The sequence below is a fragment of the Silene latifolia genome, chromosome Y (genome assembly GCF_048544455.1).
Source record: "Silene latifolia isolate original U9 population chromosome Y, ASM4854445v1, whole genome shotgun sequence".
NCBI lineage: Eukaryota > Viridiplantae > Streptophyta > Magnoliopsida > Caryophyllales > Caryophyllaceae > Silene > Silene latifolia.
Genome location: NC_133538.1, coordinates 76,306,674 through 76,321,708, shown reverse-complemented (window position 1 = coordinate 76,321,708; position 15,035 = coordinate 76,306,674). Strand labels below are relative to the sequence as shown.

At 39.5% G+C, this 15,035-nt stretch overlaps 3 protein-coding genes and 1 long non-coding RNA gene across 4 annotated transcripts; 1 reads left to right on the top strand and 3 right to left on the bottom strand.

Annotated features, from left to right (window-relative positions):
• Positions 1-250: 250 nt before the first annotated feature.
• Positions 251-1,252, bottom strand: LOC141628342 (uncharacterized). Its single transcript, XM_074441500.1, has 3 exons — positions 1,071-1,252; positions 476-581; positions 251-382 (listed from the first exon to the last, which is right to left on the bottom strand). The coding sequence occupies exons 1-3, from the start codon at positions 1,250-1,252 to the stop codon at positions 251-253; spliced, it is 420 nt and encodes a 139-aa protein (XP_074297601.1).
• A 939-nt stretch (positions 1,253-2,191) lies between these two features.
• On the bottom strand, positions 2,192-4,812 carry LOC141634269 (uncharacterized). The gene is made up of 4 exons (XM_074446495.1): positions 4,140-4,812; positions 3,341-3,547; positions 2,707-2,832; positions 2,192-2,565 (listed from the first exon to the last, which is right to left on the bottom strand). The coding sequence occupies exons 1-4, from the start codon at positions 4,725-4,727 to the stop codon at positions 2,398-2,400; spliced, it is 1,089 nt and encodes a 362-aa protein (XP_074302596.1). The 5' UTR covers positions 4,728-4,812; the 3' UTR covers positions 2,192-2,397.
• Positions 4,813-7,856: 3,044 nt separating this feature from the next.
• On the top strand, positions 7,857-10,984 carry LOC141628341 (uncharacterized). Its single transcript, XM_074441499.1, has 3 exons — positions 7,857-8,055; positions 8,160-9,676; positions 10,733-10,984. The coding sequence occupies exons 1-3, from the start codon at positions 7,857-7,859 to the stop codon at positions 10,982-10,984; spliced, it is 1,968 nt and encodes a 655-aa protein (XP_074297600.1).
• Positions 10,985-12,829: 1,845 nt separating this feature from the next.
• On the bottom strand, positions 12,830-13,660 carry LOC141634505 (uncharacterized). The gene is made up of 2 exons (XR_012539231.1): positions 13,405-13,660; positions 12,830-13,354 (listed from the first exon to the last, which is right to left on the bottom strand). It is a non-coding gene; the product is annotated as an uncharacterized LOC141634505 (long non-coding RNA).
• Between the last annotated feature and the right edge of the window lie 1,375 nt (positions 13,661-15,035).

The following is a 15,035-nucleotide window of genomic DNA, read 5'->3' as shown; positions in this document are numbered from 1 at the left end:
TCTCATTTATATAGCATGATTGTGTTCTTTTAGTGTTCCATAAGTGCTTGGCTTTCGGTCACCCTCACATCCTTCCGGATGTTATAGGTTGGTCTTATTTAATAAGATCACCCTACTTTCTTTACCTTATCCAAAAAAAAAAAATGAGTTTTACTGAAACTAACAACTTCTTGCGGTGTCCAGGAGTGTCTTTAGATGTGCCAATGGCATCAACAAGGTTCGGTATTCTACTATAGAATTGTTGATCTGTTCAATCCCAGCTGCAGCAGTCTCGAATGGACTTTGACTCTGAGAGACTGAAGGCCCAATGGCAAGTTTCAGAGCCTTCCGGAATTCTTCCAAGACTGACTTTGGCAAACTTACGGCCTTTAACTTCATCTTTCTGTTGAAAAGAGTGTACAACACAAGCTTATATGTACAATAATACACATTTGAATATCATAGGAGTAATACAAGTCGAAGAAAGATGAGTTACAGTTAAGGAGACGTTGTTAGTTTGGTCGTAAGGCCAACCAAAGTAATCGGAGAGCTTGTCCAAGGTCTCCTTCACCTGCAACATTATGTCTTGGCTCATGGTATCCCTGTCCAAGCAACATATGTAAGTTTCATAAAATAGTAATGGATAGATTTCTGTACAAAAGAAAACTAGGAATATATGATGATCATAGCAATATTACTCCCAAGGTTCCCTACTTCCTGCCTATAGCAGACAAGGGCATTGGATGCACGTGGCATTAACCTGTTAAAGTAAGGGGAGGCTCTTCCTAAATGATTCACAATGATAATTGCTTTAATCAATGATTACATCAACCCGCTGCTACTTATAGTATACGAATCAGTAACAATTTTGTGAGCCAATGGAAATGGAAAATAACTTATGGTAAAATATAATATCTCAACGCCTCCAAGACTGCTTGCCTATGGCAAGAGTTGCAAATGTACCAGGCATTACCAATCCACTGCTTGACAATATTAGAATCACATACAGTTGAGTCAGAGGAAATGCAAAATAACATATGATGATCATAACAAGCAGTAATTTTAATTAACAAAAGGCTGGAAATGCATACAGTTTGTCGCGTAGCTGAGGGTTGTAGATACTGGGGTCTACAGTGTCCACAAGATGGCAAAGAGCCGTCACATCAGTGTTGAGCTGAAAAATCCCGCCAGCCACTGCCTGAGACGAGTTTTGAGAGACGGTTTTTGACACAGAATCATTCTCTTTTGCAGCGCGAAGGTATTGGAAGTTCATTATTCCTTCCTGTGGAAAAACTGATCATACTATGCTATGTTTGACCAGAGCTGCAAGTTGACTTGAACATCTGTCCTGAGCTGTACATTGGGCAAGGCTAGTATTTCCAGACCAAAAGATAATTTACAAAGAGATAAAAACACAAATTGCTAACTACCCCCGACAACTTGAAGGAGATGTGATAATATTTAATGTTGACAAACAAGACTTCTGACAAATATTCTGAAAATGTGTTTGACCGGGTCAAGAGACGAAATATTCATATTAATCTATGTTTATACAGATGCATAGAAGCTGGGGAAAACATCAGAATTGCCAAATGTGTGTCCAGAAAGAAACACAAGGAATATGTTAAGACTGGAGTCATTAAGCTTTCTCCGTATGTGCATTACTGATTTACTGTGACAAACGGTAATCGTCTCTCACAAAGTCGCAAGGAATATTTCTCTCTTTTCTCCCTTTTTTCCTTCCATATCCCTCCATCCAAACAAACGGTAACCGTTAAAGTTCAGATGGGATTATTGTCCCAGAGCTTTGGCAACACTGCAGCAACTAGCAAGTACCAGTTGGCAGGATAGGGTTAAAGCCGACATTGCTTCTCTTAAAGGTATTAGCTCATTAGCTGCACAAAATCTAGAATGTCACAGTCACCGAGTTGGCGAAAGCCTTTTCATGAGATAGCTTACTGGTGCAGCTAAAATTGAAAACCTTAAACTCCAATGTAAAGGTAAATTCAAGATGAATCCTAGGAGTTGAATACTATAAGGGATGAGACACATTCATGCAAGTATGCACCTTCATCATAACTCACAGCATGCAAAAACCCAAATTCAAACGATATAGTCTCAACTAAAGGTAACATTCACAAAGGTAATAAAAAAGGAGGGAACAATTTTGGTCCGTAAATTCTTGGCTTCTGAAACACAAAGAACAAAAACATTGTAAACGGTCTGTTATTGGTTCAACAATTTTGCAGAAAGAGGATACAACCAAATATAATTAAAGATCTTATAGTCTTGAGGTGGTTACATAAGATGAACAATAACAACAAAACCTCTTGTTCATGCTACAGTCATGTATGCATAATATCACAGTCGTAAGACGTCTTTTGAGTTACAGCTGATTAAATTCTTGGGACGAAATTACTAGGATGGTGCTGAAGGCCTCCCACCATTTCCTTTTAGATTAATCACGGCAAGCTCTTTTTCAACGAACTTCCCTGCGCACATGGGAGGGTACATGCTTGCGAGTGGACTGTCAGCAAAAGGGCCTAATGGCTTAAGTACCGCGTCTGATGCTATATGTGCAAATAACTGGACAACATAAAGTGCAGAGGATTGTTTGAGTCAGATACAGGAACGTGCCTTTTTTCCAAATCACAAAGTGTACCACAAAATTGACAACTAATTGAAAGCATTACAACATTAGCGAATAACATGATTATGTCCACTCACAGTTGAAGATACTCTCCAAAGACTCCGCCCTTGCTCAGATGCTAATTTTATTGCTTCAAGTGTGCGGTCTGTAACAACGACCTCGTGCATGCCAGCAATGCATTCGCCTGCTGTCAGCCACTCTATCTGCATGCTCAGCAATAAAACATCAATATTGAATACTTTTACCAGATGTGTAAGGTTGCTAGGATAACAGGTAAATACGTCCAAACGAGGGGCATTAGAGAATAAGAAAAATCACTGTACGAAACAATTTTTCCAGAGAATAGCAAAACAAACACTAACGTACTTTCTACTCTAGTTAATCTTGGTTAAAAACTCAATTAAAAACCAACTTTTTTTCTAAAAGTAATTCTTGTATGTCACTCCAACAATTAGTCACTCGTGTAGCCGCGTGTCTAGCAATCGGCAATAGAACATGGATATGATAATTTGACACTTCATTTTAAGCCAGCAACATGAGTGTTGTTCATAAAATAGACAAGTTTGACACACCATGTGTCTTGAGTAACAAGCTTATCACTGCAGTATGATAAACTAGCACATGCAGTTGATTAACGGTTAGCCTAACTGCCTGACAGTACACAGCATATACCCAATTGATAGAAGTCAGAAGATTCTCGGTCTAATTTACCTGCTTTCCGGTCTGAATAAGCAGACATCCAACAGGAACTTTCACTTCAACCTTCTCCCCGTTTCTAAGCCAAATATTCAGACCAGGGAACCTACTTCTCCCATGAATAGTTAAGAAGTTAAGATCATAGTGATATCCAGCAAACACAACTCCCTTCTGCCCATGTCGAGCAAGGTCACTCCCTGTTGGAGCAAGCAAATGAGGCCCCTACAAAGCAAGAAACAATCAACTTCTACAAGAAAAAACTCTAAGAAACAATGTGTTTGTCATGAGACTGTCTCCCATGTGAGACCACAAATCCGTTCCATATCGTGGTCTCATATATAAGACCGTCTCATATAAGTTTTTATGACGTGGGTTCAACCACCTGGTACATCAAAGAGGTGAATGCATGCTTGGGAAAAACAAATCAAGAAACAATCAAATTCTAATGGGATGGTATAACAGCCTCACACGTAAGACCTGTCTCATCTAAGTATTTATGTAACTAACTAGTGCATCAAAGAAGTGAATGCACCCTTGGGTAAACCAAAATAAGAAACAATCAAATTCTAATGAGACGGTCTCACATGTAAGACTGTTTCATCTAAGTTTTTATGCAACCACCTGAGCATCAAAGAAGTGATTAAACAATCAAGAGACAGTTTCACATGTAAGACCATCACATCTAAGTTTTTATGCAACCAACTGGAGCATCAAAAAAAGTAAATGCATAGTCAACTAAAACAAGAAACAAAACAAACGGGCAAATTCTAACAAGCCAATCTCATCCTATCATCTAAGTTTTAATGCAACAAACCTGGTGCATCAATTCAGTGAACGCATCCTTAGGTAAACCAAACCCAACAGCAGCCATTTCAGCAACAACCTCAATGGCATTAACCATCTTACACCCCCAAGAATCCATCCTCTCCTTCCACCCATCAAACCCTTTCGGAACAACAGGCTCAGCATTCAACTCGACAAACTTGGTACTCACTGGCCGACCCCCAATCCTCCACATATACCTCCACTTAGGATCCGCACCCTTAGGCATAATTGGCCTACTCTCCTCACCCATACCCTCCAATTTCTCCTGCATCTCCGCATCCACCAAACTACGAGGAACTTCCACTCCTTCAGGAGTCACTCCAACCTGATAATGCAATTCGGGTCGTTCATGCATTCGTTTAAATTCCAATGGCTGCTCGAAGTATTTCTCCATCATATCTAGAAAAGTGTCGTTATCTTCGACTGTGCAGCGAGGATCCCTTATTAATAACGCCCCTGTCTCCTTCAGTGTTCGGCTTACCTCGCCGCATAATTGGTGAATAACAGATTCAGCTGCATTGCCACATTTCTGCCATTCTAGGTATGGGGTTAAATTAATTACTGGGAATTTCTCCATTTTTTTTGAATTTTGGTTTGCGCAATTGCAATTGTGTTATTCTTTCCTTGCTTTGTTTTACTTCTACTAGTTGTTGTATGGCGCGATACGCCTATGAGGACTGATTTATATCGACACGTTTTAGTAAATATCGACACGTTTTTCATAAAAAAGACAATAACTACCCTTCCACTCATCCAGCCCTTTCTCTCTCTAAAAAATTTCCTCTCAACTTCAACTAAATTAAAAAAAAACCACAACAACAATTAACAACACGACGGATCTCGAATCACCAGTACTTAAACAACTTAATCGCTTCATTATTTGGTTAATTTTTTTTTTTGCGCACCGTTAAATCCATTCGATAATTGATTTACGTCACGTATTGACTTAGTAATAACAAACATTGCAATTTTTAGCAGTAAATCAAATTTGTACCGCGAAGTTGAACCATGGACCAAACTTTGAGATCTAACGTTGATCATGGACCAAACGTTAAACCAACGTTGGCGTGGTCAAACGTGGGAAACCGGCGTTGGCGTGGTCAAACGCGTTGGAATCCCACGTGAGATTTTTTTTTTTTTTTTTTTTTTTTGAAAAAATTCAAAAAAAAAAAAAAAAATCTTTAATAAACGTGGGATTCCAACGTTTGGACCACGTCAATCAACGTTGGTTTCACGTTTGGACCGCCAACACACATTTGGTTTCCACGTTTGGATCATGGCAAACGTTGGTTTTCAACGTTTGGTCCATGGTCGATTGTTGAATCTCAACATTTAGTCCATGAGCTAGTTCATTTTTTTTTTTTTTAAATCGTGTTTAATACGTTTATTTGCGGATTTTTTAAATTTATTTAGATTTTCTAGTCGATGTGCGTTAATTTCTAACATCTTTTAATTGGTTTAATGCGATGAGAGAACGAAATGTAGTTGGTTTTTAGTAGAATTTGTGAGAAAATTGTTTAGAGAGAGAAAATAGTGTAATTATGCAAAGGGCATTATCGTCTTTTGGAATGAAAACGTCGATGATATTTACTAAAACGTCGACGATATTTACAAATCGGGATTTATATCAACCTAGTTTGATTTCTTAAGCGTAACAAGATCACGAGTCGCTACAAAAAACACACGCATTTAAGATCATTTTTTTCTTCGCGAGTTTAGACCATCTCCATCAAAGTTCTAAACGCAATTTTAGGGGTATAATCATTGTTAAAATTCTACCCGGGGTATACACTATAGATGTTTGTCTCTGAAAGACATTTATCAAGCCCGAGATTCCTTTTTTATTGCCGTAGTTGGAGTAAAAACAAAAAAAAGCCCCATATTTGTATCACTGCGTGAAAAAACTTAAGTTTGGAATTCAATACAAGTAACTATAGGTGAACATGCACATGTCTCAATTCCGGTCCGAGACCAAAAAATAAGTGGGAATTACATAAAAAGTTGCAGTTCATATGTTGTAGCTAAATTTTATAAGAATGTTGGCAAAACATCAAATTAACCACAAGAATTCTTTTTTTTTTTTTTGGCAACTGGCAAGAAAGGTTCCTAAATTGCACGTAAGGCCCGCCTAACAAGCCGGTGGGCCTCTCCGTTCAAGTGCCTGCATATGTAGCTAAAACATAGACAATGGAAATAAGCAGATAAAGAAACAATATCCTCCAGGATTCCTTTGATTTGGTAGTGATGATCTTCCTTCCCAGCCCATTGAAGAATGAGTTGAAGGCAGTCAGAAGAGATTTCAAGATGGAAGATACCACGCCCCCTAGCCCATAGGAGGACCTCCTTAACCCCTAAAGCCTCGGCTTGAAGAGGAGATTCCGCACGACACTTTGTACTTCCCTCAAACCACATCACTCCGGATTCCTCAAACGCAACCCATCCGACAGCTGCCGCACCTGATCTCTCCCAACTTGCATCTACCTTCACCCTTGCCATTGTACATGAGCCGAAATTACCCACACCATAAGTGGGTCTCTCGTCCCTGATCATGGCGATCTCATTGTCCCTCTCCTGGCCGTTTTGGCTGGATCCAATTCCTTTACCCACATTTCCTACACCATCATCCAAGGCTTTAAAGGCCAAAGACACCAAACGATTGTAACATATGAAAAAACTCTTGGGGTTGACCTCCTCCCCTCTAAAGATGACACCACTTCTCAGGTTCCAGATACACAATATAATAGCCAAGAAAGGAAAAATACGAGTCTTACTATCCTCCAGTGTCATCAAATAGCGAATCCAGTTAATAATCCAATCACCCACTGCAATCCTAGGTGACTGTATAGAGTTTATACCTAGCGGTGAGCTTGCCCAAATCCTAGAGACGAAGGCGCAATCCCTAAAAAGATGATCAATAGTCTCCATCTCCCGAACCACAAGAGTTCTTAAAAACTACTTATGTAACTAAGTGTGCATTTTTAGAAATGCCTTGTTTTGTTCGATAGCATTGTAAGAATCTTTGGATACGGCGCGTGCAATACCCTAAAATTTTTAAATCGGCGTAGTTTGCCATTAATTGGCAAAGTTCTTTTGATTACCTCTCTTGAACTTCATTACGATAAAGTGCAGGAGATATGGTATTAATGGCAAACTTAAATTTATGGTATGTTTGGAAACCTTAAATTGGAATTGAATTCCGTAATTGAGACATTTCAAGTGTTTGAGAACTACTAAAATTTGGAATTGAAATTGACTCAATTCCTTATCAATTCCAAGCTAGTTAAAATTTGCGTTTTCAAATACCTACCATACTAGATTTCATGCCCGGGCGTTGCCCGGTTAATATCTAACCAATGACTTTTGAATATATATTATGAGTATATTGTTAAGTAATAGCATATAAAATATTCCTCAGAATATTTTTGTTATGCTGCGTATATTTGTAAATATTGTAACTATGCTTAGCTTATTTCTTGGGATTGAAATCCCCTAACTTAGGAATAGATTGTTTTGGTCTTCCTAGAATATTGGGTTGACAAAACTAACTAAGTTTACTATATATTGTACGCCATGTATTTGCTAATGATCAAGGGAAATCATTTCTTATATGGTATCAGCTACCAATCCCGATCCTCTCTTAATCTTCCGCTACTCTCTCCTTCGATTCAATCTCTTTCTCCTCTGTGCTCTTAGTCGACATATCACAATGACTAATGACGCCAATCCAAAATCCACTTTTCATCCCGCTTATTCGGTTTCCAATATCAAAAACTTCGTCCCTATCATTCTTGAGGCCGAGAATGTTCACTATGCGTCTTGGGCAGAGCTTTTTCTCAATACCGCTCGTGCTTTCGACGTTCTCGATCATGTTGCACCTCCTAAAGATGTCGTACTTCAAAAGGATGGTCAGTGGGATCGTCTTGATGCTATCGTCAAACAGTGGATTTATAGCACGATTTCGCTCGACCTTCTCCACACCATCCTTGAACCCGGTCTCTCTTTGCTCAAGCCGCGTGGGATCGTCTTAAGGACATCTTTAATGACAACAAAAATTCTCGGGCCGTTTATTTGGAGCAACAATTTACCAGTACCCACATGGATAATTTCCCGACCGTGTCCGCCTATTGCCAGAAACTCAAAATGATAGCCGATCAATTGGCTAATGTTGGCTCGCCTGTCCCGGAAACTCGCTTGGTTCTGCAACTCGTCACACACCTCTCTGCCGGTTACAGCAGTGTGGCGACGCTCATTCAACAAAGCGACCCGTTGCCCTCATTCTACAAGGCGAGGTCCATGCTTACTCTCGAGGAAAGCCGTCTTGCCAAAGAATCTCCTGACACGGCGCTGCTGTCCTCTCAAACTCCCTCTGCCGACACCAATAATAAGGGCAACAATAAGAATGGTAATTCTAATTACAAGGGCAAAGGTAATCGACACAACAACCGAGGTAATTATCGAGGTAAGAATCATGGTGGTGGTTCTAATTTTCATGGTGGTGGCAATAATAATAATGGTGGTTATTCTAATTCCAATAATAATAATAAGCACAATTCTCGCGGTCACCAGTCCTCTGGTTCTGGTGTGCAGCAGCCGTGGACCTGGGTTCCTCTCTCACCCTGGTCACCGCAGCCACCTCCGTGTCCGTACCCCACCGCCGGCTGGTCGGCTCCCACTGCTAACCCCTCTGCAGGTATACTCGGCCCTAGGCCGCAGCAGGCTTTTATTGCACAGCCGTCATTCACTTCTCCGACGCCTGGTGCTTTCGTCCCAACCGACATAGCTGCTGCTATGCAATCTCTAAATTTACAGGGGCCTGATGATGGTTACTACATGGATACCGGGGCTTCGTCACATATGCAATCCTCCAATGGTACGCTCTCTTCCTATTCTATTTTGAGTGATAACCGTCATATAGTCGTTGGCAATGGTACTCTTATTCCAATTAGAGGTCTCGGTCATGCTAACCTACCCTCCCCTTATCATAATTTAACTCTCAAAAACGTATTACATGTACCTAATTTGATTAAGAACCTTGTTTCAGTTCGGAAATTTACTATTGATAACAATGTCTCGGTTTCGTTTGACCCGTTTGGTTTCACTGTGAAGGATCTCAAGACGGGGAAGCCGATAATGCGCAGTAATAGCACGGGTGACCTCTACCCTCTCCTACCATCTCAACATTCCGCCACTGCCAACCCCACTGCCTTGCTGGCCGCGTCCTCTTCAACGTGGCATGATCGCCTTGGCCACCCCGGCAACGCCATTTTTAATTCTCTTCGTCATAATAAAAATATTGATTGTCGTCCGATTAAATTATCATCCATTTGTCATTCGTGTCAATTAGGAAAGCATGTTAAACTCCCTTTTTCCGATTCTATGTCAAACACTCTTAGTCCTTTTGATATTTTGCATACCGATTTGTGGACATCGCCCGTTCGTAGCTCAATGGGTCATAAATATTACGTGTTATTTTTAGATGATTTTACCAATTTCCTTTGGACTTTTCCTATCAAACAAAAATCACAGGTTCACTCCATTTTTACCACTCTTTACAACATGATAAAAACACAATTCCATTACTCAATTAAAACTGTCCAATGCGATAACGGTAGAGAATTTGATAATATATCTTTTCACCAATTTTTTGCCAAATTCGGTCTTCTATTTCGTTTTTCTTGCCCTCACACATCTCCTCAAAACGGTAAAGCAGAACGCAAGATTCGCACAATAAATAACATCATGCGTACCCTTCTCCTTCACTCTCACATGCCGTCCTCTTTTTGGCACCATGCCCTAGCCATGGCCACTTACTTACATAACATCCTCCCTAGCAAAGCAAACAACTACGTCTCTCCAACCTCGAGTCTTTACCATCGAGAACCCTCTTATGCTCATCTACGGACTTTTGGATGTCTATGTTACCCTCACATTCCCCCTTCTACAATTCATAAACTTGCCCCCCGTGCTATTCCCTGCGTGTTCCTCGGCTATCCCGACAATCATAGGGGATATAAGTGCTTGGATTTACAAACCCGGAAAATTATTGTTGCTCGGCATGTCACTTTTGACGAAACAATATTTCCTTTTGCCACAAAATTCAAACCACCTGTGACCATACCCACTGATCCCACGCCATATATTCAGCAACATTTATGGCCGTCCTCCCTGGACACACCCTCCCCCGTGTCCGCAACAACCGAGACTCCCCCTCAATCACCCGTGCAGCCTCCCTCCCCGACACCTGACATGGACCCTTCCTCCACGACACCTGCCACGACCCCTGCCCATTCTGCACAGCCCCAACACCAACAACAAGCCACACCACCACTCCCACTTTCACCTCAAATGGCCACCCGAGCCAAACACGGTATATTTAAACCCAAAACCCATTTCGACCTATGCACGACATCGCTCTCCCCTATTCCCAAATGCCCCATCACTGCACTCCGTGACCCAAATTGGAATAGGGCCATGGCCGACGAATACGATGCACTCATTAAGAATGGGACTTGGGTTCTTGTACCTCGGCCGGATAATGTTAATATTACTCGTTGCATATGGTTATTTAAACATAAATTTAAGGCTAATGGTGAATTGGAGCGGTACAAAGCTCGTCTTGTTGTCAATGGCAGGTCCCAACAGGTTGGTGTTGATTGTGACGAAACTTTCAGTCCGGTGGTCAAGCCCACTACGATTCGCATTGTTCTTAGCCTCGCTGTGTCAAAGAAATGGCAAATTCACCAACTTGATGTGAAAACGCCTTTTACATGGCCATCTTCTTTAAACAGTTTATATGCATCAACCACCGGGTTTCCGAGACAAAGATCATCCTAATCATGTGTGTCTTCTCAAGAAATCCCTTTACGGTCTCAAACAAGCCCCCCGGGCGTGGTATCACCGGTTTGCTACGTTTGTGTCTAAAATTGGCTTCACTCAAAGTCGGTCCGATAATTCTCTTTTTATCTTCAAGAATGGTAATGACATTGCTTACCTTTTATTATATGTGGATGACATAATTTTAGCAACCTCAAGTCCTAAGCTCCGTCTTACTCTTATGAGTCACTTACACTCTGAGTTCGCTATGACCGATCTTGGGCCTTTGAATTTCTTTCTTGGGGTAGCTGCTATTCGACACAAACATGGCTTATTCTTACACCAACAACGGTACGCTGATGATATCATAAACCGGGCTAATATGGGCTCCTGCAAACCTGCCAATACACCAGTGGACACGAACTCCAAAGTGAGTGCCACGGCTGGTGCACCTGTGGCTGACCCGTCTCTGTTTCGTAGTCTCGCGGGCGCTCTTCAATATCTCACTTTTACGAGACCCGACATAGCCTACGCGATTGCAACAAGTATGTTTACATATGCATGATCCCCGGAAGCTCACTATGGTGCTCAAACGTATAATACGGTACATTAAAGGCACTTCAAACTATGGCTTACATATTAACGAGTCCACTGCTGCTACTCTTGTTACTTATACGGACGCCGATTGGGGTGGGTGTCCCGACACTCGGAGGTCCACTTCAGGGTATTGTGTGTATTTGGGAGACAATTTGGTCTCATGGTCTTCTAAGAGACAAAGCGACGGTATCCGTTCAGTCTTGAGGCGATACCGAGGAGTTGCCAACGTCGTCGCCGAATCTTCTTTGGGTTCGAAACTTATCTGCTTTGGAATTGCATTGCCCTATTCGAAAGGCGACATTCGTCTCTTTGTGATAATGTTTTACGCAATATACTTATCTGGTAATCCGATTAATCATCAACGCACCAAGCATATAGAACTAGACATTCATTTTGTGCGCGAAAAGGTTGCTCTCGGTGAAGTTATAGTCCGACATGTTCCATCACGCTATCAATTTGCGGATATATTCACTAAGGGCCTACCTAAAATTCTTTTTGACGATTTTCGATCCAGTCTCAGCATCCGTCCTCCTCCCGCTTCGACTGCGGGGGTGTAATAGCATATAAAATATTCCTCAGAATATTTTTGTTATGCTGCGTATATTTGTAAATATTGTAACTATGCTTAGCTTATTTCTTGGGATTGAAATCCCCTAACTTAGGAATAGATTGTTTTGGTCTTCCTAGAATATTGGGTTGACAAAACTAACTAAGTTTACTATATATTGTACGCCATGTATTTGCTAATGATCAAGGGAAATCATTTCTTATATTAAGAAGCAAGACTTTTTGGAGAGAGTTTTCACTTGTGTCGTTTTGGTCACTTAGCGCTATAGATATTAAAGAAGAATAGGAAACCAGCTGACTTAATAAACTTGATTTGAAACGAAACTATCTCGGTTTTGAATGGTGCTTAAATTTACCGGTCCTGAAACTCAATATGACGAAATTGATCCATGAATTTGCGTATTTGGTGGAATTATGTATTATTTTAATTTTATGACACTTCTTCTAGTGACGCTTTTCATTGTTTTTGTTCATTTCTAACATAGAAGGACTCGTATAACATAAAATAATAGTTCGTACTCTTTTTGGGTGTTCATTATATTATTACAAATGATCACACTGAAATGTAGTGCCAAAATTTATTTAAATCATCATTTGATTGATTTTGTTGTCCAAGTAGACCTTTCAATTAATATAATGTACTATGTACTGTACCAACCTGTAAGGGAAAAGAAATTGAATTGTTAGTTTGAAGCTCAAAAATAGAAAAACTCGTTTGATACATGATTCAACAAAATTATCCATGATACAAATTAAAGAGTCCAAACAATACAACATAATACTCATAACGGAGGTGTTGTATGCTACGGAGTAGACGCAGACACACAGTCTATGCAAGAATAGGAAGACCTTTGACCGAGTTCATATATTATAGAATTATACTCCCTCCTATCCAAACCAAAGGTTACATTTGACTTTATTACGCTTGCCGAGGCGCGTTTTACAACGTGAATATCTTTAGTTACACATTATTAAAAATTATAAAATCTTGATATTCTTATAGCATTCATGACGATAAATCAAACAAGATCTCGCATGACTATGTTTTCTCTTATACATTACTCGTAATACCAAAGATTCTCTACAATCATGAATAGTACCAAAAAGTCAAATATAACCTTTGGTTTGGATGGGTTGGAGTAGTTGTTCTTTCATTGAGACTCTACACTAGCAATGTAATGGCCTCTCCTCCAACTGCTGCATCAAGTCCACCTTTGCTAGACATGCCTACAAAAACAATAAGATGCCCACACTTGACCACGAAAATTAGATCTTACCTTTAGCAATCTTTGATATTTGACCAACAAATAAATTGATTGACTGAAGATAAGAAAAGTGGGGGTTAATGATGGAGGATAATAGATGGCTATGGACTTTGGAGTTAAGTTAAGGGAGAGGAGAGAAAAAGGAGAGAAGAAGAGAGTGAGAGCAACAGACTTGGGGAAAATTGTGAGGATGAGTGAGTTTGTGAGTTTAATTGTTTATATAAGGCGGCTACATTGTCCACCAAAGTTAGGGTAAAAGTTTGGTCCATTCCAGTTGGTTGCTAATTAGCAACCACCCAACTTATTACTGTATTAGTTTCTAATTAGCATCTAATTTTGCAACCAACTTTAAAATGGTTGCTAATTAGCAACCAACATTAAATTGGTCGCTAATTAGCTTCTGATATTTGAAACTAATGTTAAGTAGGTTGCTAATTAGCGACCAACTTAAAAGTAGTCGCTAATTAGCAACCAATAAGTAGTTGGTCGCTAAGTGACCTTTTTCTTGTAGTGGACTTTTACGTAAATTAGGTGATCCTAAGTTGTATTATCTTGTAACCAAAATGGAGTATTATCTTGTCAACATAAATTTTCTCTTTTTTGGAGTAACTAATGCCTGTTTATATATATTTTCTTTATCTTGTATGGAATAATTAATACCTATTTATTTTTCTTTCTTTATCTTGTATGGCATAATAAATATCTATTTAATTTCTTTTTGAGTAGTATGCAAAACTTGGACTCCTTAAAACCCTAATCTATTTGCATCGGATGTTAGATCTAGAACCATATTTTCTAGAATAGAAACATTCAATGTGCTTGTATGTCATTACTCAATAGAAGAAAAATAAAACTTTGAGACGTTATTAGAATGTAAATGAACTTTACGTTGATTTCGTCATTCACCCATAGTCTCATATACGTAATTTCATAGAAAATCATGTTTATCATATCCGTCCAAACACACTAACCCTTATAATTAGGTGCCATCTTAGAAATTGGGGTTTGAACTTGGAGCACTAAACAATATGTTACTCGTATTTTGTTGCTTGTCATCAAACATATGCTTGTTCATCATATCTAAACACACTAACCCTTATAATTAAGTGTCATAGCTTCTGTTTTATATACATGAACTCTTAATAAAAATTAGAGCAAAACTCCTCTCATGATAGTCTCATATACTCCATTTTTACATTTTGCAATAAAAGAAGTAACCACCAACAAATCTTTGTTATGAACGTATACTTACTACTATAAAAACCTCACCATTGGCAAGGGTTATTGTCGATCATATTAAATAAGGGCCTATAGGAGAACAAAAAGCTAATAAATGACCGTAATTATTATATGAGACGATCTCATACTATGAGATGATCCCTTCATATAAAAACACTCATTTATTAATAGCAAGAAGTGAATGATTTTGTTTATACAAAAGAACTGCCTCATAATATGAGGCCGTCTTATTTCATAATTGTGAATAAATAAAAAGGGATAGGGTTTTAGCTTGGGACATAATAAGATATATTCTATAAGGTTAGATTATGGCCCTGTTTGGTTAATAGCGAATTAGTTTCAGCATATGGAGATTGCAAAAGCAGATTATAAATGACGGATTTTATCAGAAGGTTTGACTAACA